We start from the raw sequence: 27471 nt of genomic DNA on the forward strand, positions 1-27471 counted from the left end.
TATTTGTATAATATTTATATTTACAAAGTTAATATCAATATGTTGTAGCAGTGCTTCATTTACACAGAAAAACAGTATACAATTTAAAAATAAAACATTTTATAAGCTAACCAATATTGTTAAAAGCCATTATGTAACAAATGGCCCGCTCTATAGTTATTAAAATTCTCCATCCCAAAACTCTATACAAATGCATGAACATTGGAGTCCTTAGAGCAGTAAAAATCTATTATTGGATAACCATGCCCAGAGTTATTAAAACCTAACATACATTAAAAATCAGATCTACAACCTCAGCGTGGCAACAAATTATGGGAACTGTATTTCAAAAGGTTGGACAACCCTGACTGAAATGTGGTATCGTGGCTGTCTACAAGGAATGTGATTTTGTCTATAATTAAGCGGTCATTGCTTCACAAGTCTAACATAGCTTGCATATACCTGCTGAAATTTAAAGCTCAGTTACTACCAAGTAAAATGTTATTCTAGCTGTCACAGGAGTTTCTGATTTTATAAAAAGTGCTTTGCTTACCAAACGGTCTTCAAATATTTTGATACATATAGAACATACAAATACGAAATTGTGACACTCTGCGTGGCATCACAATACCTATTTATTGTGCTAGCCACATGGCACGGAATACCTGTTACTCCTACATTCTATCTTTAGCTTATACTTTAATGCCATCAGAAAAAAAAAGCCAAACAACTTAAGTCACCAGTAGTAGATCTCTTTTCACACACAATGCCTAAAGTGTGGTTGCATGCTAGCCATTATTCAAGGACATACTTGGTATTGTGACTCAGATGTAAAAAAAAATTGCAGAAACTTCTCACATTATGGCCACTACAAAATGCTGGTATTTAAAAGTTCTTCTATACATGTATTTTGCACTGTACAGATTCAAGTTTGAATACATTAAAATTCTGCCCTGGCCCTCCATGAGTGCAACTTCAAAATTAAAATATGAAACGTTGACTGGTGTATTAGATTTAAGCAACCAAGTGCAGAGAGTGATCCACAAGCTAGCCTTCTGAACTCTCAGTTGTTAAGACAGAGTGGCAGAAAAGTAAGATGTGAAGTGACATAAACAGAGATATCTCAACTAAAAACAAAAACATTTGTAGTAGTATTTCTTAGAAAAAAAAAATAATTCTGGAAATAGAGACTTCTCCACTGTCAGATACAGCCGAGGACAAACAGATACCCTGAAAACAGGAGATTTCTTCATTCTCTGCATGTTCTTACTCTGATGGCTTTTTGACAAAGTAGGTGCAAATCTTCCTCATTGAACGAGGCGTAGTTGAAGCCTATAAAAAGAAGTAGAAATGTTAAAGCAAAATGGTCATAAGTCTCCATTTGGCAGAGTATTTGTAGAATTTGCATACGGCTTCACTGTAAAATGTCTGTCTTGTGGCAGAACTGCTAAGTGGATGCAACAAATTTGGGTTGATATAGCAGTAACAAACTCCCACTGTATCAACAGGCATTGCAGTAAATATTATAAAATATAGGCAATGGAGAAAAACATCAAGAAGAAAAGAATTTCCATCCCCAACAATTATTTTTTTTTTTCATTATGGATTTATTTCAAGGTTTTACTTCAAGCCTGGTTATGGAATACCCTAGCCTGATTACGCAGGCAAATCATTTAGCAACTGTGTGGCCCCCCCACCCCCCACCCCCCCCCTGGTCTGGGTGTCTATAGTATTCCATTAATAAACATACATTTACAACAAAAAAAATACTTATTTGTAGAACTGCTAAGAAAACTCAAATACTATTTGTTAAAGGAAATTTCCAAACTTAAATGAAAGACTAGACGATAATGAAAATACTCACAGTTGTGGGTGAATTAGTAATACTCTTCGTCTGATGCTTCTTTGCGCTACCATTCCTTGAAGATGGACTGCTGCTAATTTTGCTCTGGGTACAAGGTTTGTCAGTCTTTAGTTTGTGACCCAAGGCAGAAAGCCAGTTCTTTTCAGGGGAGCTGTTTTCCTTATCTGAAAGTCCACTAGATACCTCAAGAGCAGGGCGCACTTCAATGTCCTCTACCAAAGCCGCATTTTCAGGATTTGAAGCAGATTTACCCTCACCGTTTTTACTTAAGTTGGCAAGGCTTAAACATCCCAGATCAATGTCAGTATTGCCATCTGAGGAACATAAATCCAGCTTGGTTTTTTTCAGGCTAGGCTCCAGTTCTGTCACACAGTTGCAATTGCTGACACAGTCGTGCTCCATGTCTTCAGAGCTGGTCTCAAGCCGCCTCTTAACCCTTTTCTCATGCTGAGGTGGGCCTCTTGAGCTTGGTACGGTTGAGTATTGTTCTATGGGCGTGAATGCTTTACGAGGAGAAGGAGTCTTTGAATCTGTCCCTGATGTGCAGGACTTTGGTGTGCGAGTGACCCAGTCCTTGAGAGAAATCTTTGTAGTGGACAACTGTTTAGGAGACCCTGTGATACTGTCCACCTTTTTTCTCGTAGGAGTCTGCAGTTTGGAAATTAGCATGGTGGATGCTGCTGTGACAGAAGGCAACGGGAGATCACCTGTATTACTTGGAGCACAACTAGCTGGTGTTGGGGAAGTAATTCCAGGACTTCTATGGATTGAGGTTGTTTTACCAGGAGTACAACAAAGTTTGGACACAGCTATATGGAGGAGAAAAAAAAAAAGCATGTTGAATTATAAACAGAATATATAGAAGTTTCTAATCTCTTTTTTTAAAGAGCAAATGTTAAGAGAAAATCTTTGAGTGCAAAGGAATGAATATGTAAGCAAAAGGAATGTTGCTATAAACTGTTCTACTTTTAAAAAGTTGCACCATAATAGCTCCCTTTATATCTTGACAAAAAAAAAAGTTTACTACAGATGAAAGATTAACAATGTTTACATTAACCATAGAGCTGTATTATTTGGCTATGCACCTATGAGTTATATTGAAATAGCAAAACTGCATTTCCTTTCCTAGTAACACAGATGAATAGTAGGAGTGGTTGCACATTACAAAGGTTACTATAACAGCAGAACACACTAAAGAAAAGAAAATACAAAATTGGGCCACTGAGTACAACTCATTAATTGTATCCGTGGCAGCAAAACATTTTACACTTTTAATCAATCAATGAATTACCTATAAATCATGTAGTGTACCCATGAATTAAAAAAATAAATAAAACCACTGTAGATAGCTTCTGATTTTTAAAACATTTTTTTTTTTAAATGTGTGTTCAATATGCAGAGAAAAATACAAGCACCAAGCCCTCCTATTGTGGTAATTACAGTATAGAACAGGCATAGGCAACCTTCGGCACTCCAGATGTTTTTGACTACACCTTCCACGATGCTTCACCAGCATTATGGGTGTAAGAGCATTATGGGGGATGTAGTCCACAACATCTGGAGTGCCGAAGGTTGCCTATCCCTGGTATAGAATGTGCAATTTGCATACAATCAATGCTTACCTGTGCGATCATCAGATTTCTTCTGAGAAGCCCAACCAACAGATCCCATTTTTTGTTCTCCAGAATTTCTTTTTAACCTCCATATTCTCACAGTGTTGTCATCTGAACAGGTCGCAATCTACACATGGGGCAGACTAGTTTTAGCAGTCACAAAAGTGAGACAATCCGACATCATAATATAAATACAGACACATTCCAGTACTTTGAATACCATTTCACGATATGTTCAAATGCTCCGGAGACTAAAAGCAGAATGATTCTTACACAGTACAAAGCTTCTATACCACTTCTGCACATAGAGCTTCACAACCACATAAAACTATTGAACGGCAGTCTGAAAATGACCTGTTCTTAAAGGCTACTAAGCATGTTTGAAACTGCTCTTTTTTTCAACATTAATGTTAGTTTGACAAAACCACAAAACGTGAAAATATCAGTGGTTCCATTTTAATACAAGCTTTTATGCAGATAATGCACATCAGTCCTCCGATAATATATACATTAAAAATCTAATTGCAAAGCATGTCCTTTAGCCATGGGAAAATTAGGTCCAGCTGCAGTTACTGCAGAGCTGAATTAAAAATCATTACTGCATTGCATAATGCTAAATAGCAAACTGGAATAGCTCAAAAGATAATTACACATTTCATCCAAAAGAGCATCACAGGACATAGTCCCATAAAGATCAACAAATACCTTTGTGAAGTCCGATGGGCACCAAGTAACAGAGGTAACTTCCAGACTATGTCCCTGCAATGTTACTGGAGCAACCTGGGGATCCGACACCTGAAAATAGAAAACAAAAAGGCATCAGCTAACAAGTTAGGATATATACATCGCTTCAGGCAGATTAGGAGAGAACATCGTGTTAGATGGACAATCCAGTGAGTATTTACTACTTTTGCCAATAAATCCCTTGCTTTACAGCCCAATGCAATATCATCCAAAAACTAAACAACATACAAGATTTTTTGTTGGACCTACAAATTAGATGTGAAAAAATAAATACAAATAAAGTATTCTGCATGATGTAACAAATTACTAATACAAATGCATGCACTTTGTATAGGGGTGTCTTTAGGATATAATCAAGAATAAATCTTGCAGAAGATTTCTACACAACCTGTCATTTATTGTGACCGGCACACCTTAACAATGCATTCCACATGGGGTTTTAGTGAACATTCCTGTTTGACACACATGTTCATTAAATCTAGCAAATGATTGGTTGAAAGGACATACAGTTTCTGCAAGAGACCAATCTTTTTTACCTGTGACAATTCACCACACGAGGTAGTTCAGAATTATCTAATATTTATGAGTAATTTGTCAATTCACTTTGTAACTTTAACTCATTTGACAAATACAACTAGCCTAAGAAACACTGAAACATTTTCTATTTAAATACCCATTGGTATTTACTTTGCTCCAGGCATTTTAAAGAGATTTTCACTGGAATGAAAAACATTATGAACCAAGACAGATCATGATCAGAAACAGACACAAAATACAGGTAGTTATAACTAGCATAGTGGTAAACATGACAGCTCAGAAACCAGCCAGGCTCTATGCCTATACTTTCTGGCAGACATGCTAATCCTCAATATGTTGCAGATTACGCTCAGAATCCTCAGGCAGTTGAAAGGATGACCAATAATCATGGAAACAGACTGAATGGTGATAAAATCCATCAAGTTTAAGTTGTATTTGGCATTAGCCTACAATGAAGACATTTTATAATTTCCTCTTTAGATGAAGGCTTAAAAAGTAGCTTTATATGCAGATGTATATGAAGGAAACATATTAACCACAAGATTACCTACCAACAAAACTCAAAATGCATCTAAAACAGGAAGCTTAATTCGACCAAGAACAAAATGTCAATTATATATATGATAAATATTTTTTACAAAATTGACGATTTCATATTTTGGTTTATTTGGTTTCACCATTTTAAAATTAAATGTGTAAACTTGCCAGTATCAGGCCACTATCCTTGCAGCAGTTGCAGTCTTGTGACATGATCAGAACTGATGATCTACCGTATGTCCAATCCAATGCTTCTCACTCTAAACATTTGGGACTTATGGCCTATGAGCAGCAATTTGACAGTCCAATACTTCTCTATAAGAAACATCAGCAGTGTTTGGTGTCACCATACTTTGCACGATCACACCTAACATGAAGTCGTTAATGAGGAACTTCCTCTAGTGGCTGTCAGTCCGACAGTCTTAGGCAAAATAGAAGTTGAGTAGATTGAAAGGTACCGTACATACAAATCTCACAGTATGTTTAAAGGGAGCAATAGGCAGCTGTGAGCAGTCAGCTAGACCCTCTCAACCAATCACAAGTGCCCATTGCTGCAGAGGTAGATTAATGCTGGTTAGTCTGAGCAGCACAACACAGCTGCCAATGACATTTGTTTAGCACTAAACTCCGTTTAAACCACCCTCTGCGTCCCACTATCAGAGCCAGTCTGTCTGACTTTTGGGATTCAAGTTCTTAGATCTTTGGATTCTGTCAAGGTATCGTTCAAAGGTCATAATCTGGTAGTGACATAACAGCTCATTTGCTTACTATTCATGTGCCAATTGTGTTATCGCTGGACCTTTCAGTGTGTGAACAATATATGTAACCCTTATGGAGTTTCATAAGGCTATGTGATATTTGTAACTGCATACTTTATTATTCTTTTTGTCATTTTATATGCCGTTATTAATGATGTTTTTATTCTAGTATTCTTAAAAACCCAAAACATAACCACCCCCTCCCCCCACAAACCGTTAAACACTTAACAGAGGGAATTCACCAGGTTACTCCACAGACTATAACCACTTCAATGAGATGAAGTAGTTAGTGTCTAGAGTGTTCCTTTAAATATGTTCAGGAATGAGCTATATCTTTTAAAAGAAAAATAAATAAAATTCATGTCTACACAACAAAATCAGTTTCCTCTGCAAAATGTGCATACTTTATCATAACAAGCACTATCCATCCCAACTAAAATGATACAAACACAACTTACATTTGGATTAAGATTAAACAATTACATTTTTGGAACAGTGGTCATTATCTTTAGCTTCTAAATGAAAAGTTTCTATTTCCAAGCACTGGCATAAAGCTCCTCAGTTTTTCAGAATCGGTTTGCATATAAACCTAACACTGCCCACTTCCTCACAGTACTTTATGAAGTGCACCAGCTGCATTCTACAGCAGTTGTAATCATTTTAAAGGGTGTAAAACACCCCTTGAATAAACAAAAGAACAGTTAATACATTTTAGATTAGGAATGCTTGTAGATACGGTGGTTTACATTTTAGCTCCAAATTTAAAGGTTTTAACTTCTTGCAAAGACTGCCAGAATATATTTCTGGTTAAGGCTTAACACAGATCAATGGCAAATGCTTTCGAAAAAGGATTCTGCCTTCTTACTTAAAGCAGATCACCTATACACTGAAGCAATGTGCAGTGTGACTCATGACTCAACCCGTTTAATAGATGTGTGAAAGCCATTACCATGCAATTAGTGTATGCAGTGGGGGCGAGAAGGAGCTGCATTTGTTCCACATCCGAGATGCCCACCCTGAGTTACTAGGTTAGTGAAGGTCACTGGACTCCGCAAACATGTCTTTATTTAACCACAGAAAGAAAAAGATGAGTATTGGTGCTTACATCTCATCCCCAAGGCTGCATGCCATGACAATAACCATTTATCCTATTATATGTATAAATCAGAATGCCACTGGCAGTGAGTTAATTAAACATGGTCGACATTTATAGATTAGAGAGATATAAGTAAAAAAAAAAAAAAAAAAAAAAAGTGTTCCAAATAAAAATAGCATAATTATTGTCCTGAAGCTACAGTTAAGAGTGCTTAGTGTGATAACAGCCTTCAATGTGCTGTAACCACCATTATTCTCCTCAGCCAGTGATAGAAGTTATAGTCCATAATGCCTTGAAGGCAGTTACAGCTGCAATGACACTGCACATTATAAGCTACACTATTATCGAACAACAGTCTCCACATCTTTACTTTCTTTCACCCAGTTTGTATTCGTTCATTTTTATTTATTTATTTTATAACACCCTTGAACTCTATACAGTTTGATAATATGTTTTATACTACCTTGCATCTACCATCAGCTGATTAATGTAGAAAAATAACCTGCGCTATTACAACACTTTTTACAAGTGGCAACATAGTGTCATTGTAATGGATGGTAACTACATTTTAAACCCAAAACCTACTAGAAGTGTAGAGAAAAGCATGAAGATTCAGGGCAACAATTGCTACAGATCCCAAATGGTTTATAAAGGTTTAATAAACTTTAATCTAGTCTTTGACAAGCATTTTCAAAACAAAGCACAATGATATAGAGATTAGTTACATAAATATATATAATTAATGGAAGAGATTCGATATAGAAGGTCCGTTTGATCCATACCGTGTGAATGTACATACAAATGGCACAATGCAAGTAACAAAACTGTGGCAATACAAAACTAAAGAAAAAGCAATAAACAGTTCTTTTGTGGCAAATAATGAATATTAACTGCCATGGCATTCTGTAGTTCGAAAACAGTAAAGATAGAAATTCTGCTCACATTATGTAGTATTTTGTGCCATAATTTACAATCTTCCATTTATTGGATATAATGAAACCAGTATCCCCTTTCTAAAGAGGAATATTTTGAGCTCTAGTGAATTTGAATCACTGACTTGCATGCCTTTAGCAAGTGAACATATGAATCAAATATTAGCATAGCTGCTGTAACCACCTTAAGTGCAAAGATTTTTGGCTACACGGGGCAGGGGCTGTAGTTGAGAGTTAGGGGCTGTAATTGAGTAGTTAGGGACTGTAGTAGGGGGACAGGGGCTGTAGTTAAGAGTTAGGGGCTGTAATTGGGGGCTTAGTAAATGTGGTGGGGAATTGGGGCTGTAGTAGGGGGTTAGGGACTGAAGTAGGTTGATGGCTGCAAGTGGGAACAGGGGCTGTAGTGTGGGTAAGGACTGTAGTAAGGGAATAGGGGCTGTACAAGGGAGTGGAAGGGATGTGAAGTAAGGGAGTTAGGGGCTGTAGAAGGGAGTATAGGGGCTGTGGTGGGAGCAAATGGGCAATGTGGTTGGAAACGGGCAGTAGAGGGGGACACAGGGGCAGAATGGTGTGGGCACAGGCTGTAACGAGGGACACTGCGGCAATAAAGCAGTGTCACAGGAACAGTATGGTGGGGGTAAATGGGAAGTAGAGAGGGGGACGGGGGGGAACAGGGGCTGTATAGGGGGTAGGGGAAGTAGAGGGGGGAGACAGAGGCAGTAGAGGCGTGTGAAAGGAGGGCAGAGGCAGGGGGCAGGGTCTGTAGAGGGAAATAGAGGAGGCACAGGGGATAAAGAGGGGGTCACAGAAGCAATAGAGGGGGACATGGGTAGTATAGTGGGGACAGGGGCTGTAGAGGGGGGGCATGGGCTGTATGGGGGGCGCATGGGCAGTATGGTGGGGGCAGGCGCTATAGAGGGACGTAGAGGGGGCATGGGCAGAATGGTGGGGGCAGGGGCTATAGAGGGAAGTAGAAGTGCTGGAGAGGGGCACATGGGGCAGTAGAGGGGGGGCTGGGGCAGTATGGTGGGGACAGAGGCTATAGAGGGGCTGTTAAGGGGCAGGGGTAGTATGGTGGGGCAGGGGCTGTAGAGGGGGCAGGGGCTATAGAGGGGGCAGGGGCTATAGAGGGGGCAGGGGCTATAGAGGGGGCAGGGGCTATAGAGGGGGCAGGGGCTATAGAGGGGGCAGGGGCTATAGAGGGGCAGGGGCTATAGAGGGGCAGGGGCTATAGAGGGGGCAGGGGCAGTATGGTGGGGCAGGGGCTATAGAGGGGGCAGGGGTAGTATGGTGTGGCAGGGGCTATAGAGGGGGCAGGGGCAGACGCATAGAGGGGCTGTAGAGGGGGCAGGGGCAGTATGGTGGGGCAGGGGCTATAGAGGGGGCAGTATGGTGGGGCAGAGGCTATAGAGGGAAATAGAAGTGCTGTAGAGGGGGCAGGGGCACTATGGTGGGGGCAGGGGGAGTATAATGGGGGCAGGGGGAGTATAGTGGGGGCAGGGGCAGGGGGAGTATAGTGGGGGCAGGGGCAGTATGGTGGGGGGCAGGGGCAGTATGGTGGGGGGCAGGGGCAGTATAGTGTATGGTGGGGGCAAGGGCAGTATGGTGGGGGGCAGGGGCAGTATAGTGTATGGTGGGGGCAGGGGCAGTATGGTGGGGGCAGTATAGTGTATAGTGGGGGCAGGGGTAGTATGGTGGGGGCAGGGGTAGTATGGTGGGGGCAGGGGTAGTATGGTGGGGGCAGGGGTAGTATGGTGGGGGCAGGGGTAGTATGGTGGGGGCAGGGGTAGTATAGTGGGGGCAGGGGTAGTATAGTGGGGGCAGGGGTAGTATAGTGGAGGCAGTAGAGAGGGGCTGCAAAAAAAAACCCAAAAAAACGTTTTGATTTAAAAAAATAAAATAAAAGTAAACATACTAAAAGTTATTCCCCTCCCCCTCCCAGGGGCTTACCTTGGGCCAGGAGGGAGAACCTTATCCCTGGTGGTCGGCTGGGACAGGCTGGAGCTGCAGATAGAGTCAGGACCGCTGGGGAGTCTGGGAGCAGTAGAAGTCCCGCCCCCTTCTGACATCATCAGAGGAGGACGGCTGACTTCACTGCCAGGCTCCTGTGTGCTGGCTGCAGGGAGAGAGGTGAGATTAAAAATCCGAGTCTCCAGCCAGAGGCAGGGGATTCGGATTTTTGCGCCCCCCCTCCTCTGGCGCCCTAAGGCGGCCGCCTGATGGACGCGCCGGCCCTGAGTGTACGTTCTATAGTCGACCAGTTCCAGTTAACTGCTCATTCACTAATCTACAGAAGAGTAAAGCTGTAGCATATTGTGTTAAATCCAGGGTGTCAAGCACTTACACTTCACAAGACAGGACATAGAAGGTTAAAGGGACTCTATAGGCATTCAGATCACTTCATCTTATTGAAGTGTTCTGGGTGCAGTGTTCCTGTTGCACTTAGCCCTGCAATGTAAATTAATGCAGTTTTTGAGAAATTGCAATAATTATCTTGCACACAACCACCAGAGGCACTTCCAGAATTCTAAGGGACTCTGAATCCCTTAAAATACCCTGGACATCCAGCGTTGGGGGAATCACCGTAGGAAAGCACTGAGGCAATGCTTTCCTATGGGGGGGGGGTCTAACACACTTGCCATGCATGAGATCCCCCCATCAGATGATGTTGGCAGAGCACAGAGGGACACCGTGTGAGTAAATAAAGCATTTATTTTAAAAACCCTTTTAAATCTGTATTCCTAACACTATAGAATCCATTTAAAGACTCCCAACTCCACAAGAAGTTAATGGAAATAATATGGTTTTTGATTTGTCAGACTGTGCTCCAGGAACTTGACTTGTCTCTACTTACACACACACAAATAACTCTGTGCCAGCACTACTGATGATTAAATAAGTTTGCAAGGACCACTGAATTTATAGCTGCGTAATAATGGTCAGAAAGACACAAGTAGATACATCATGAAACATAAAATGTCTTCCTTGCACATGCTTTGAATTCCATTATACAACACATGTGACGTACCTGCCAGATGTATGCACTAGAGTCACTGGATCCACTCAGCAGAAAGTGACCATCAGGACTAACGCTGGACTTGATATAAAAAGTGGAATTCTGGTGGCCACTGAAGACAGACACTAATAAATAAAGGAAGAAAGGAGGAACGGTTACATCGTAGGATACAGAGCAAATGTGTATATTAGTGTAGTTTTAGATGCTTGTAATGAGCATATAACTGAAGTGGGATCATGAGGGTAGAAGATTATAATAGACTAAAACAAAACAAATAAAAGATTGACTGTTGTGTCATATTAGCCATATGTGTCAACAATATTTGTGAAATGTTAGGTGCTTAGAATTTGTAGCAGAAGGCAGTTATACCTTTCTAAATGTGATGTAATCCAAAAGATTCAACCTATATCAACAATATTTCATCAAAGTAATGCAAGCTCTGCAATTTACCTTGTATTATTTTGTCAAAAAGACAATCTCACCTGACTTTAGTGTAAGTTTTAGGCCACTGATAACACCTTCAGTTTACACAAGGGTATATTACAAGGATATCTTCTGGTAGCATTAAATCAAATCTAAACCTTAGCAAAGTCTATCTTTTAAGTATCCAAGTGATATGACTAAATTATCCCTAAAGCCGATGTATCAGGTTATCATTACAGCTAACACCCTAATAGTCAGACTCTGGAAATCTAACAGAGCCCCAACTCGCACGGAGTGTTTTCCAGGAGATATCCTGAAATTGGACATATGAAGCAAGGGCATATGGATACCCAGACAGAGATGGAACATAATGAGAACCTGAACACAAGTGAATGTGTGGAGGAGTGGTATACCCACCCTATAACCCACAATTTGTGTTTAGCCATTTGTTTACTTGTTCGAAATGATCGCATGCCTGTTTCAGAAACAAAATAAGCTTCTAGAGGGTAGAGACCAAGATCTATTCAATTATAGGGCAAAGTGCTAACCACCTAGACAACCAACAATAATGTAACCCCAAATGATTTATCTGGGTAGATCAGCCCCCTGGTTCTCCTCGTCTCTTCCTTGACCATTTTGCTGCCTGGATTTCTTCCTTCCTTTCAAGCAATATCCCATCCCTAATTCTTGGGGATTTCAACATTCCCATTAACCCACACTTGTCCACAGAAGCCTCAAAATGTATTTCAATCACCTCCTCCTTTGGGCTATCGCAATAGGCTAATTCTCCCACACATGTAGCTGGCAATACCCTAGATCAGGGCTGTCAAACCTGCGGCCCCCCAGATGTTGCTGAACTACAACTCCAATGATTCCCTGGCTATCTTTTTAATTGAAAGAATCATGGGAGTTGTAGTTCAGCAACATCTAGGGCAGTGTTTCCCAACCCAGTCCTCAAGGCACACCTACCAGTCCAGGATTTAAGGATTACCCAGTTTTGTCTAAGGCGTTTTTAGAAAAAAAAGAAAAACTCCTTAGACAAAACTGGGTAATTCCTTAAATCCTGGACTGGTAGGTGTGCCTTGAGGACTGGGTTGGGAAACACTGATCTAGGGGGCCGCAGGTTGGACAGCCCTGCCCTAGATTTTATTTTTTCAATAGCATGCACAGTCTCCAATCTCTGTAATACTCCATTTCCTCTATCAGACCACCACCTCCTATCATTTGTTCTTGAGTGCCCCCACACCCAATATGCTCAACCTAATCCCCCTGAACTCAGGAGGAACTTGAATTATCTTGATCTCCAGCAGCTCATGACTGATATCCATTCTGAACTCACACACATCCCCACCCTCTCCAGCTATCTCCTCGTATAACGATACCCTCACCTGTACCCTAGACGCTGCAGCCCTGCTCCAAGCACGCACCTGAAGGAGGGCGTGCCTTCATCCGTGGCACACTAAGTCAACATGCTACCTGCAGAGACGCTCTGGTTTAGCTGAACGCTGCTTGAGGAAGTCTCATACCATGTCAGACTTTCTACACTATACATTTTTCTTGCATTCATACAGCAGAGCCCTCACTCTTGCTAAACAGTCTTACTTTTCTTCTCTCATTAGTTCATGCTCCCGCAATCCTAGTCAACTCGAATACTTTTAACTCTCTTCTTCGCCCTGCAGTGGCCACCCCACAAACTAATCTTTCAGCTGATAGCTTTGCCTGTTAATTTACTGACAAGATTAAACAGTTAAGGAATGAATTCTCTCCACTCCTATCTCAACCTCACTTGGACCATACGATCCCTATCCTCCAAGACTTCTCTCCAGCTACTGAACAGGAGGTGGCTGTGATTCTCCTTTCCTCTTGTCCCACCACGTGTCCACTTAAACCAATCCCGTCCCACCTCATCAGATCTCTCGCCCCTTTATCTAGGGTAGTCGTTAACGCACATCTTCAACTGCACTCTCTTTCTCCTGGTGTTGTCCCAGCTCCCTTTAAACAGGCTACTGTTGCACCTGTCCTCAAAAATCCATCTTTTGACCCAACCTCCAACTATCGGCCCATATTCCTGCTCTCTTTCTACTCAAAGCTTTTGGAAAGACTTGTCTTTACCCGTCTGACTTGCTTCCTCAATTCCAACTCTCTCTTTGACCCTCTTCAGTCTGTATTCCACCCCCTCCACTCCACAGAGACTGCTCTGACTAGAGTTACAAATGATATAATTGCAGCTAAATCTAAAGGCCACTACTCCATACTAATAATTCTTTACCTCTGCTGCCTTTGACACTGTTGATCATGGCCTCCTTTACTAACTCTTCAATCTCTTGGTCTCTGTGACACAGTCCTCTCTCTTGGTCCCTCTGACACACTCCTATCTCTACCAACATTCTTCCAGTGTCTCTTTTTCCAATGACACCTCCTCTCCTCATCCTGTCTCAGTCGGAGTCCCTCAAAAACGCCCTTTTTGTTCTCCCTCTATATTGCCCCTCTTGGCAAACTCCGCAATTCATTTGGATTCCACTACCACCTGTACGCCGACGACACCCAGATATAACTCTCCTCCCCTGACCTCTCCTCTGCTGTCCTACAATGTGTCACCAATTGCCTTTCTACGATTTCTGATTGGATGTCCTCCCGCTTTCTGAACCTCAATGACTCACTTGATTCTATATCAAGACCAATTTGGATACTATGATATGTATATGTAAAAGGTAACAAATTATCAATAGATTTAGGCTATGCCTTTCTTCCACTCCTCACGAATTAAAGGACGATCTGTTATATGCAATAATACTTGGAACGCATGCTACTTTTGACGTTACGTGCGTTCCAAATACACATTCTATGAGCCCATCCAACCACTATGAACTAGGCGATGCCACGTAACTTCCTAGTGTGACGTGTGCGTTCTACAGTGGCACACAAGAACCTGTCAATCGATATGCAAATAAGCCTGCCGCGTCACATCCGGTATGACGCTGTGCGGTCCACAAAACCGTAAATAGGACTCACCAGGTAGTAATCGTCAATCAAGGCCATCCCACAAAAGCCTTTTGGACAGGCGAAACGCGTCAAGTGGGACTCTTACCTTATTTTAAATATTTGTATTGTTTATATGTTTCTTATAATAGTTACTTTTTACAGTACTATTTGTTCTTTTTGGCTTGCTGCCTGGTACCATCAATATCCTGAGATGGGGATTATACCACCCATGCTGTTCCAACTAGAGCAAGTCTTGCGCTATAAAATGTAATTACATTTCCTTCTATTAATTTGATATAACAGTACTTACTACACCATTGGAGTTCTTCCTGCTCTTTTACCCCTATATATACACACACACCACGTATGTCTGCATTTGCATCTGTAGGACCAGCACTACTTCACCATATGTCCTTAGACGGGGATTGTACCGTCCACGCACAATACAGCAGAGCTCTAATATAGCTCTATTAAGTGGTTTTCTTGTAGCTACTACCAACATTATTTGCACTGTACCATATTGTATTGCACTATTGTTTTCTTTATCCTGAGATTAGCAACATTGTATTTCCTGAAGGTTTATGTATGTATGAATTTGAGGCGCAGTATACGCCATATATTTTTCTACAGAAGAAAGCATACCCGCCTGAGAGGGGTACCGGAATGGATCTCGGGAGAAGATCTCTTGCCCTTACTCCACCTACTACTGACCCACATAGGAGCCAAGAGAGGTGCTAGCCCTGAGATGGTGACATCAGCATTTCGGATCCGCAAATCCGCATCTGCAGCCAGACACATTATTGCAGTAACTAAAGACATTGCGGCTAGGGCAGCCATTATGTCCCACTCGAGAGAGCTTAAAAGTGTCCGATTCGAGAGCTGCAATGTAGCTATTTCTGGGGGACCTTCTATTCGCCGTGCTAGCAGCAAAACGGCAGCTAGGCCCAGTTGCTGGATGGATGCGGGAGGCAGGAATCAAGTATAGTTGGGGACTGGACGGATCATTGGTGGTCCAGAGGGGAGAGGAGATACTCACCCTACCCCCCAGTGGTGATCAGGTGACATTTCTTCAGCGCCTACAAATAACAGACACAGACCCAGTGTGGGTCCCCCATTGACAAACCTGCACAAAACGCTGACTCACCATACCCCAGACACATACAGTCGCAGCACAGACCACCCCGTGTCCACTTTCATAATAAGGATACAGGGGGTCTAGCCGGCAGTTGACTGGCACAAGGTTACCCGAGCGGGGGGAGAACAAACCCACACTAGCCATGATGACACAATTTAAGATAAGCTTTCCTATATATAACTTGGAAAGCAGAGTTACCTGGTGGAAAGAGAGATGACAACGCGGAATAGACCACACTAGCCTATGATGCGAACCAACAGAGGGCCATTCACTAAGGCATACCCATATAGTGTACATAAATATGTAGTAAAGTAGGTACTGACTAAAATATGACTATGTATCATAGACGTACCATTGTTTGTACCACCCTACTAATCTCATACTACGATACAGTGGTTTTTTTTTATTTCTGTGTGAAAACTCAAAACGCAAATTAGGAAAAAAAAATACTAACCCTTACCTATAAAGCTCTAACCAACTCAAGCCCCTCTTACATTTCTTCACGGATTCATAGGTATGCCCCTTCATGGTCTCTCCGCTCTACTGGTGACCTTCTCCTGTCTGCTGCACGCACCCGTACTGCAAATTCATGCCTGCAAGATTTCTCATGGGCTGCTCTTTTCCTTTGGAACAGCCTGTCTACCCCAGCATTGCTTATGGCCTCCAAGAGTAGCTTCTATCTCTCAAACCTTCCTCTTGCTCTCTCCTAAAGGGCCACACTCCACTCTCACCTCCAGTTCTGTTACTTTCCCACCATGGTCTCCCTCAATACCCTTCCTATTGTGTATTTATTCCCCACCTCCTCTAGACTGTAAGCTTGTTTGAGCAGGGTCATCAACTACCTATTGTTCCTGATAAATTTTGTTATTGTGTCATTTGGTAAATTCCCCTCTTTTTGTATAGCGCTGCGGAATAAGCTGGCGCTATATAAATAACAATAATAATGGTTTGATAAAAAAAAAAAAAAAATACCAATACAAATTGTCAAATGAAAAAAAAAATCTTTGCAAATTAAAGTTTCTGTCCATTAAACTCTGCTATTTCTGTGAACACTGTTACATGTTGCCATTGACCCTGTGATGCAGCATGCTCTGCAGTTCCATGTAAACAAACCCACCATCTGCACAGAAGAAGCAAGTCTAAGCAATTGCTTTCATGCACTTCAGCTGAAATAACCCCATACAAAAAAGTAGCCATCATTCCCTATTTTACACATTCCCTACTCAGACAAACATAAGGCACATTTCCGTGAGATGGGTGAGCAAACACTTTCTCTACAAAACACTCTTAAAGGAAAAAAATAAGAAAACAAAACGCAGTTGCATTAAAGAAGTAAAATGTGTCAAATGGAAAACATACATATAACTAATAAGCACATTTTGATGGACAAAGGCAGGAAAACGTGTATTTAAATTTCTGAAAACTCAAACATTGCCTGAAGCACAAACAGGTAAAGGAGTCTTGCAATGCATACACAGGAAGTGGTGAAGAAAAACCCAGCCTTAAAACATAGTAAGTTAGCTGCATTTTTACATGCTCTGCCCAGCTAAGGAATTCCTGTATCATAAAACAATTCAGCAGAGTTCACAGCTTCACATTCCTGCAGAGCCATGACACCAAACTCACTAATCATACCTCAGAGAGTTTACATGTTAAGACAGTGTCAAAGCTTAGAGCTACATTTATACAATACAGTGTCAGGCGCCCTCTCCTGTCTAGGATTGTTTGTGCACAGTGAACCAGATTTCAAAAAGGAAGAGTAAATGTAAATCGAGCAGATTTTTATATTGCATTATTAAATACAAAAAGATTTGTTTTTCTAACGTGCATCCCCTTCATTCTATTCTGTATCCCATTTACAATATGCCTCAATAAAAGAAAGATTGACAAAAAAAAAAAAAAAAAAAAAGGATTTGTTTTTCTTTCCTACAAGTGCATGGCAATATGATAAGATAAATCATTTTACACCCATCTCATTTGTTTTTCTAAAATATTACAGCCCTTGTTTGACCTACAAGGTGGCATTGGCCCATGTTTTGTTATGACTTGGGAGCATTGTGCAGCAATTAGCCAAACCCAGAATTTTAGTAAACTGAAAACCAAATTACACAATTTAATTTAAAATGGCAACGCTGTGACTGGGTCGGAGAATTCTTCTAAAGAGATATTTTGCAATTGGGTGTTTAGTGAATAAACTCCAGTATGCCAAACACATGGGTAAACAGCAGCTTCTCATTTAAGGCATCTGATGTCAGTGGCTTTACCAAGGACACCAAAAACTTCAGCTTGCTTAATTGCTGTGTGTAAGGAGCATCTCATTTCAATTGCAGTGTATAAGAGTTTTGTTTTCTATTTGAAATTGCCATTTTTATAACTCATGCCAGAAACAGCTCCCTGGCTGCCAATCAGAGAACAATGGGGAATCTGTTACCACTTTTTAGTTAGCTCCATGGAGTTAATGATGGATGTTTTTAACCACAGGACAAAAGGTAATTTTGACATTTCATTGTTCAATTACATATCTCTGTCACCAACTACATTTAGGCATACTAAACATTTACATGTACTCAAGGTTTCAATTGTACTCAAGGTTGAATGGAATGTAATTACCCTTCTTGCATGAAATCTTTTACTAATCCTGAAAAAAAATAACGTATAGAAAAAAATATTGGAAATACAATTCATGGATGGAAACTGAATATTTATCTGTGATGTAACCTAACAGGATCCTCCAGGAATGTGCCTTAGTACATGAAAATAAAGTCTTTAAAAGTAGTGTCTCACCTGGGTCAGACCTCAGTCCTGTTGCATTAAACATGTAGATATTGTCATCAGTGCAATTTGCAAACAAATTTGTTCCAGTTGAGTCCAATACAAGGCTGGTGTATCCTGACAAAGCAAATAAATAAAATAAATTGTGAGGTAAGTGAACATGCTACTAAAAAATGAGAAATTGTGGTAAATAGAGGATGAGCTGTATAAGCACAGCAATGTTTGTAACCACCCATGTAGGCTAAGAGTCATGGGTCACCATAGGATGTTTTAATTATTTTTCTTATATTGTATTGAAAGGGTTCAAAATTAAGACTAGTAATATTTCTATTAAGTTATCTTCCATTACAAATTTGTTGTACATAATATAAATAGAAATAATGGTAACCCACCAGTTAGCAGCTAAAAGCTACATAGTTTCTCAGTAACTGAATGATCAACATTAGAGCAGAGATCAAGTTGAACCAGTAATTCTAGAACCCATTTGTTGGAGTTTAGACTAGAGCTTTGATGACCAATACCTTTTATGGTAACAGAGAGACACAGAGAGAAAACAACTCCCACATCTTGCATTGTCACATGTCAGTGGCCACTTTCTGAAAACATATGTCAAATGTTTATAATTATTTGACATTTAGCTTGCTTTATTTAAAGGGACTGTCTTAGCCCCCCAATCACTTAATCTACAGCCCCTGTAGCCTTGCAAATTAAAACAGTACTATTTCGGAGAAGTCACACCTAACTAGTGGTTGTCACACAGATAGCATTTAGGGGAAGCCTGCGCAATTAGATTCAACAATATAATTCAGCATGCAAAAAGATAGTCTACATCCATTGTTTTTCTAAGAGACGTGTGATTCAATGCAAAAAATAAAATGTGATCAGTTATGTACATAGAATATAATTTAAAAAAAAAAAAAAAAAACACATAAAAAAATGGCACCAATCTAGCATACTCCATAAAAATGCTTTAGCACAGTTTGACACTTGCCTCAATCCTGCAATGCCCATGCTCTGCTTTCGGTATTCTCAAAGCTGGAGAAGTCAAATGATAGTTTATTCAATACAAAAATGCATTCAACCTTTTCACTGGCTGATGCTCTATGCCACTCAGTGAATACCTGTATCAGAATCCAGCTTATCTTGCGCCATAAGACTGAAAGCAGAGCAGACTAGCAGCACAACCCAGGTAAGTGTTAAACCAAGCGAAAATGTTTGACAGTTATACTGAAATAGCACCAGGTCACTCCTGGCTACATAACCACTGCAGTGGCCTGTATTGTTTATGGTCATTTAATCCTTTAAGTGCTCGGTTATAATCATACACACCAACATAAAGTTTGTAAAAGAAACGGATACATACCGAGTTTTCGTGTACTATTTCCAGGATAGGGAAAGATTTTAGACGGTACTGGATCTTGTCTGTATACAGTGTAATTTTTTCTCAGGTCCCACACTTTGACAATGCTAGGATGTAACAAGAGGTTTACATTTATTGACGAACAAAAAAGGCTGATTCTGAAGTGTAAAATAAAAAACCAAATCTGAGAAAGAAAAAGGTTATACAGTATTTTTCCATCTGGGGTTGAAATGTTATTTACCTACAGACAAATTTCTTCTCTTTAAAAATTGTATCTATCATTTTGTCATAAATGGCATATGCTAAAGGGGAAATGGAATAATTCTACAGGTTCATATGAAGTTGTCAGTGTCCAACTTACCCATCAACTGCTCCTGCAGAAATAATGGTTTGCTCATCTTGAAAGATTACTACAGTCACACTTTGCTGAAAATCCTAGAGGGAAAAAAAAAAAAAAAAAAAGTTATGTTTTTCCAGAAACACCAAATTAATTATATAAAAACTAGTCAGCCCACACGCTTTTACTTCGAATACTGAACACAAACAAGAACACTGGAGGGGGCAGTGGCAAAGAGAAAAACAAATCTAAAAAAAGTGAATGGCACTTAGATTGGAGGATGATATTTAATCAGAAGTTCACCAGGTTTAGAAATAGTATGTTTTCCATAATTCCAACATTTAAACAAAACAAAAATGTATTTACCACAGACGGAGCTAGTCCTCTGATAGCTGGCTTCTTCTTCTTTGTTGTTTTAGATGGTGTTTGCTTTTCCAGAGCATTATGAGCCCCTGCTATTTGGTTCACTTGTCTATAAAAACCATCTACAATACACATACAGAAATACATTATAACATGTTCCAAAATGCTATTTTATAGTTTCAATAAATGTTTGCAGACGTATGGAAATGATTCATAAAATCAGAACTGTAATGCCAGAATGAATAAATTACCTTTCTTGTTGCATCGTGTATCCCAGACCATGATGTTTCCATCTCTCCCACCAGTGCTGAACACAGCTGCACGGAAAATAAAATACACAGTTATCTCTACTGAAAAAGGCGTTTACAGGGTAGCACATAAAAATACTAAGACACAAGAAAATCAAGATGCTTAGTAATCAGGCAAAAATCAATGTCCTAGGCCACTGCACCAATTAGTCTGTGTTATGTAGGGAAGTTTAGGAAAAAATATTTTCTTGATATAAAGCCACAACCCTTTCTGCGAACTCTAGTTATGTTTGAGTGTTCACTTTAACTTTTAGATTTAGGGCCCTCTTTAAAAACGAAACTCACCTTTGACCTAGTGCCGTCTTGGTCTTGTCGTGACAGCCACTTGGTCTGTGAGATCAATAGTACGGATCATCTCCAGCGCAATCCAATAGTAATGACAGAAGGATCAGGAGTTATAGCGCATGTGCAGCAATCACTGTGCTGCACTATTCAGAAGTTTCTCATAATTCCAATGCTTCTCTATGAGAAGAATTAGCAGTGTTCATGATATTCATGCAGGAGGTGACAATGCTGCAAGCAAACACCTGTTTGAAGGTGTTAATGACAGCCACTAGAGGTGTTTTAAAAAGTCTCTCTCTCTAAACCGGCACTAGAGGTGTGATCTCAGACAGTCAATATGGGTGTCTTCTCTTTCTCAGGAATGGCAAAATTTACATTAGTCAGACTGAAAGGAAAAGTCTTTGCACCAAAACCACTGCATTAAGATGTATTGGGCTAGGTGATTAGAGTGTCTCTGTAACAGTGAGGTGCAAGTGAGAAATACAGTCACTCCCTGTTAATACTGTACAAGAAGCTTGGTTAAATACCAAAACAATTTGAAAAGGAGAGATCTTAACTAAATCTTATATATTAATTTTAAGGAATAGGGCGGGATAACATATCAAGTGCATGGAGGGAGAGAAAGAAAGATGCTCTAGTAGCTCTCGTATGACATTTCCAAGACAGAATTGTTTACAACAAAGTAAAATTAAAAAAAATTACAACTTATGTGATATAGATCTGTACTCTATGAACATTCAATGAATGGGGAAATGGCAAAGTGATCTTATGTTGATGATTTCAAAGCATTTTAGTTATTAAGAAAAATATATATGAACAAGGAATTAACCAAATACAGCCAGTGGTGCTCATGAACATGCAATAAAATTACAGATACCTGTTTCAAACTTTGAGAAAGCAACAGATTTCAGGCTACATTGATGTCCTCTGCACACTCCGATGACCTCACCAGCTTTCACATCCCAAAGCTTAGCGGTCTGATCCCCTGAAGCTGTAACCTGAAAAGAGATGCATCACAAACGCTGAAAACAGGGAGAGGTGGTGGTAGTGTGGGGAATACACATTTAGAAAAGCTATTTTTACCTTAAAAGTTTACATTCGTTATCTGTGCTTTGGACATAAAGAGAAAACTAGACTTACATGTAACATAACGTTGCAAAGGGAGGCCGCTAAAGATGTAAACAATTGACTTTAGATTGACATGTGCATAAAACAAAACTAGACAATCATCAAGTCTGCAAAACTTCCTACTGCGGGAATTTACCCACACATTTTGTTAAAACATATTGATAAAATAAAAGCAGGTGTTACTTACAATTTTGTGTTCTCCGGGAACCCAAGCAATGTCAAAAACCGCATTTGTGTGGGCCATCCATTCTAAATAAAGAGTAAAATAAATTATACACCTTTTGAGCCAAATGCAACTTAGTGTGTTTTTAATAATAATAACAATACAGTTGAACATGTATTCAAAGTAATTTGTAACGTTGCTATAAACCTGGGTGACGTACTGATATTTGTATTTTATTTGAACCATAATCTGTGCATGCTGGATTTAGAAATAAGGAAATTAACAAAAAAGGATAGGGAAAAACACCTTTCTCTGCAGTAATATTTTACATTAAGATAATCTATGCAAGATATTTGTGTCACTCTGGATTGCTATGCTTGATAGAACTGGCTTTGAGATTAATTTAGGTGCCAGAGAACATAAATGCACAGATCTTCTGTGGGTGAACACACCACTATGTCTGATCTGAGTACACAGTATCTGGGACCGTTCAAGGAGGTTGCAAGGTTACATGCTGAACTTCAAAGTGGCAACTTCTGTGCAAATCCAGGAACAGGATGTGGGTTATATAACTTTTTATAATTTCACATATATGCATCTACTATAATTCAACAGTGCAGTGTATAGATGGAGTTAGTTTGAGATAAAAAAAAATAAATAAAAAAAAAGCTGTATTAGGAGCATGTTATGGACAACAATTTCTTTAAAAGTGAATAAACTGAATAAGAAAATATGTTGAAGAAGGCTCACCTTTCACAACCAGTTTCTTGGTATCTTGGCATTCAGTGTCATACAACCGAACAATGCCTTCTTCATTAGCCACAGCAAGAACTTGAGGAATATCTGAGGCTGTAAAATAAAACAATCTAAACTTAAAACAAAGTGATTTTACACAAGGCAATCGATATACTGAAAATAGTAAAGGATTACCACACAAGTATTACAAAACTAGTTTGTTTTATGAGAAGGAAACATCGCTTTACTAGGAATGTGTCATTGCTATAGCAAGACTGGCATACTCTGGCAACTGCACTTAAAGAAACACTTTATACATCTGTAACGGAGCTCCGTGTACTCCGACCGAGTACCCTCCGTTGATGGACGCTTCCTAGCTTACGCCGAGGACCACAAGCACCGCACCGGACACCACAACCACCGCAGGCTCCACAACCGCCGTAGCTTAACTGGAGCCGCGCCGTCTTCCGTCCACCCAGGAATGAACCTCCAGCATTCAGGACCATGTGGGGAAGACCTCTCCTCCAGGAGAATGTATCAGGAACAAGAAGTCAGTAGTTAAAGCTCAAGGGAGTATGTAGCACATAGCAATCCCCAGTGTGATATAGCAGTTCCCTCCAAGAACGAGACGAGGCTACGTTTTGAAGGGTCAAGTAGAACTGAGGTGCTGGCACACCCAGCCTGGTTTTTATTACAGTCAGGGACAAACAGAACACACCCAGGGGGAGGTATAAAACAACCAATAACATAATAGTACAGCCCACAGTTTCCCTCCCCTCTGCTTGGGAGATAATGGAGTTTCCTACTATATCTACTCAATTATCTCCAAGCTAAAACTTACACATTTTTATAACTTTATGATTTTACATAGTACATGAATAAAACTTACATTTTTATAATCAATCCATTCAGGGGAACAACATATTCAAAATTGGCATGAATCAGACCAGGGGTTCAAAAGTTAGTAAAAGTATCTTTTGTTCCCCTGGCTGGCAGCATAGCAATCTGGCTCAAACAGGTTTTACAGAGGCCTCTATCCTGGAGACAAAGGGGAAAGTAATCCAATTATCCAGGGCTAGAGGCAGACTCCATTGAGCACATGGTTGCAAAAAGACATAAAACACTTTAAAATACATAAAGTCACCTTTTACACATAACGCACAGACATTTCACATATCCCCGGATAGCTGGGATCTGAGCGCACAAAGCTACCGAACAGCGCTCAGATCCTATTCACACAGTTCAATTGCAATGGAGCTAAAGTCTTTCCCATAGTCTTTCATTATATGAATGGGCTCCATGGCATAGCTATCTGGGGTATCACCGCTCACACAGGGCAAGTACCGAATGACCCCACTGTATTTAAAGGGCCAGAATGAGTGACATACACTCTGGTATGGCCGAATACTGTTTTTAAAGGGTCCAATCTTCCAGGGCCATAGTCGCAGGGGAGGAGGCAGGCCAGCAGGCCTCTCCAGGACAAAGTGGCGAAGGGCACTTCGTCACAACATCACGACTACTACAGTCTATTTCAGTGGTTAAAGCGGCACTGTCATAGCCGAATCCAGTTTTTTTTAATTTATTTTTTACACCTCCTGATTCCACTACATCTAATTGTCCCCCTAGTCACCCCAAAGCCCCCATTTTACCTATTTTTTCATCTTTATTTTATGCCCGGACATAGGTCCTGGGCACCACCATCTTTGTGTGGGCAGATGAAGTCCCTGTGGGACACGTCATCTGCCCACACTAGATAGCGCTGTGAAATTCCCACGCATGCCCAGATAAACATTTGCCATTGTCCGAAATTCAGACGGGAATTTCATCTATTCATTCATTCGTCAGAAAGATGAAGGAATGAATAGAAATTTCAGACGAACAAACAAACACCGAATATCGGTGTTCGTTCGTTCAGTTTATTACAAAGAGTGAGCTAACAGCGCAGCTCCCTCCTTGTAATATGTAAAAATAGAAGCAGCTGGAAGCAGTGCACCCCACCCCTTCCTAACCCCCCCATGTCCTCTCTCACTCTATAGTGGTCAGTATGACCCCCATATTTACACAAGGGGGATTGAAATCGTGTCACAGGCCGCTCACTGTTTAGTAGACACGCCCCATACTCGCGGAATAGTGATTAGGGGCAGATTAATTACAAATACAAAGTAATTTTTTACTTAGTATTCGTAAAGTTGGCTAAAAGACCAATCTTGGTCTTTCAGCCTTTTAATAGATAGCTCCCTGATACCGCAAGATGCAGCCGCAGCACAGATCAGAATTTCATTAATTCGAATGAAATTTCAAACCGACCTAAAAGTACAGAATGTTGTCCTAACATGAATGAACAAACTGTTCTCATTCTGTTATGACTGAATTCGGTAGTTTCGTCGACGTTCAGTCTAAATGACAGGGCGTTCGGGAATAGTGAAAGCAGGCATTGCAAGATCACTAAGGAATAGGTGGAGTATTGTGGGAAAATTTCTATGACCCACATGAAGTGGGTCAGAGCAGGTCAAGGGTAGGAAATGTACATAAGACAAAGTAGTCCCTCTACTTTGTCTTATGTTTTAAAGAAAACTAGATCAGAAAGGAAGAAATGAAGAACAGATCCTGAGAATGTTAAAGAAGAGGAAGCGATTGGGGAAAGGTAATTTCAGCATGAAAGTGCCACTTTAATGCAGTCTATTGAAATAGTAAAACATTTGCAAGCAGTTTGACAATTCACTATGGGTCTGCCAGGAGTTGTTCACCTGCAGAGCTAATTGGTTTAGAGTTTCAGCTGAGCAATCAGCCAACCAGTTAAACCCTGCATCGAATTGAAGAGGAGGTGGTGACCACTGGATCTCAGGTAAGTTGTCAAACCATTCTTCACAGTTTGATTACTTACACTGGGAGGGTGCCAGGGCACTGCTTGCACTATAACCACCAAAAAGCTGTAGTGGCATGTTCCTTTACCTGCTAACAAAATATAAATAAATGTAAAAAAAAATCAGTTTACCTGCACTGAACGAACACCCAAATGGAGGTACTGGCATGCCCAATTCACCATAGGAAGTATGCTCATCAGGTCTGACACATTGGTAATCTTCCAGGAGGGAATAGAGAGGGTACCCAGTGGAGCCTACAATTTAAGGAAAATATGCTTATTAATATAAGTATACGAACTCTGATAAACATGTGTGCTTATTTTGGGTTGTTATATGAACACTCCCAGCACCATGGCCACTGAAGACTAGTTTTGTGGTTAAGGTGCCAGGAATGACCTGGTGCTTTCCATGTGTGATCTGCCAAACCATTTTAGAATGGTTTGACATCTTACCTGGCAAGTTCCTGCATCACATCCTGATGTTTTCACTAGCTAAGCAGGTCTGCACTCATTGGCAGAGGATGTTCAGCTTATGCCCTGTGGGAACCAGTTAAATTGTCAAATGTTCTAAAATGGCCTGATAAATTACTCTGGTGGAGCCAGGTCACTCCTGGCACCATAACTACTACATGAGGCTATAGTGGTTCTGGTGCAATGAGCACCTGGGTCACGTTATTACCCAGAGTGCCTGGGTCCTCAAATGTGGTCGGTTGTTTGGTGAGCGCTCGTCCTTTGGGGAGGGTGTCAATGAAGTTTGTCAACTGTTTGTATTTGAAAGTCTATAGAACGGTAGGGGCATCGCCCCCCAGGTGTTAGTCAAGCTGTTTACATCCCTCCTGAGTGTGAACGTGGTGAAATCTGGGATTAGTAGTGCGAATTATGTCCCTAAAGGCGTTCGGGTCTAGTCCGAGTGGGAAGTCGTTGTTGTTCGTTAAGAGTAGCAGAGACAATGGGTATCAATCCATATGTCCCGGATGCCCTCCACCACACAGGTCTACATACCTCCAAGTCTTCTGCCACCTTTCACAGTTTGTGGACATTTGTCTTGGCCCAGAAGTGGGCTATTTTTGACTATAATTATGTTATTTTTATTGCGCCAACAAATTCCATAGCGCTTTATAGTGGGAGGACAGACAGACATGTAGTTGTACCCAGACAAGTTTATTCATTCAAAAAAATTAAATTAAAAATTGTGAATTTAAATTCAAGGATAAAATTGCCTAAATTGGTTAAAATATACTCTCGGTCAGCGATACGTTTATTTTGGCTCCTCCCGCCATACATGTGAAATTCCCTTTAGTAAATAGCCTGAGATCCCCTCAGCTCGCCAACAACTCGCACTTTAGTAAATATCCCATTCATTCCCCCGCCGGGTTATCGCTATATTCACCTCTGTGTCTCCACCCCAGCCTGGACCTGCTCACTACTGACTGGAAGAGCATGGCGGAGGTTCGATACAGCTGGCGGTGGCGGACGGTAACAGAACTTCCCTCCCTGAATCCCACACAGCAATGATCTCCGAGCTCGCGCGAAAACACGGCGCG

General features: G+C 40.7%; 1 protein-coding gene across 1 annotated transcript; it reads right to left on the reverse strand.

The window, feature by feature from the left end:
* On the reverse strand, window positions 1–27416 carry DTL (denticleless E3 ubiquitin protein ligase homolog). Its single transcript, XM_063443851.1, has 15 exons — window positions 27318–27416; window positions 26060–26182; window positions 23080–23178; window positions 22354–22415; window positions 21916–22036; window positions 20700–20765; window positions 20452–20570; window positions 20110–20183; window positions 19752–19855; window positions 18401–18505; window positions 11089–11201; window positions 4162–4251; window positions 3466–3583; window positions 1844–2652; window positions 1–1311 (listed from the first exon to the last, which is right to left on the reverse strand). Exons 1-15 carry the CDS (start codon window positions 27367–27369, stop codon window positions 1246–1248), a joined length of 2121 nt encoding a protein of 706 aa, XP_063299921.1. The 5' UTR covers window positions 27370–27416; the 3' UTR covers window positions 1–1245.
* Window positions 27417–27471: the final 55 nt, after the last annotated feature.

This window comes from Pelobates fuscus, chromosome 2 (genome assembly GCF_036172605.1).
Source record: "Pelobates fuscus isolate aPelFus1 chromosome 2, aPelFus1.pri, whole genome shotgun sequence".
NCBI lineage: Eukaryota > Metazoa > Chordata > Amphibia > Anura > Pelobatidae > Pelobates > Pelobates fuscus.

Excerpts from the sequence above, each read along its gene's own strand:
- DTL (XM_063443851.1), bottom strand. The coding sequence starts at position 27,369 with ATGCTCTTCCAGTCAGTAGTGAGCAGGTCCAGGCTGGGGTGGAGACAC. Across the intron at positions 11,202-18,400 it reads AGGACTGAGGTCTGACCCAG|TGTCTGTCTTCAGTGGCCAC; the intron begins GTGAGACACTAC and ends TTTATTTATTAG. Across the intron at positions 4,252-11,088 it reads CTAGTGCATACATCTGGCAG|GTGTCGGATCCCCAGGTTGC; the intron begins GTACGTCACATG and ends TTCTATTTTCAG.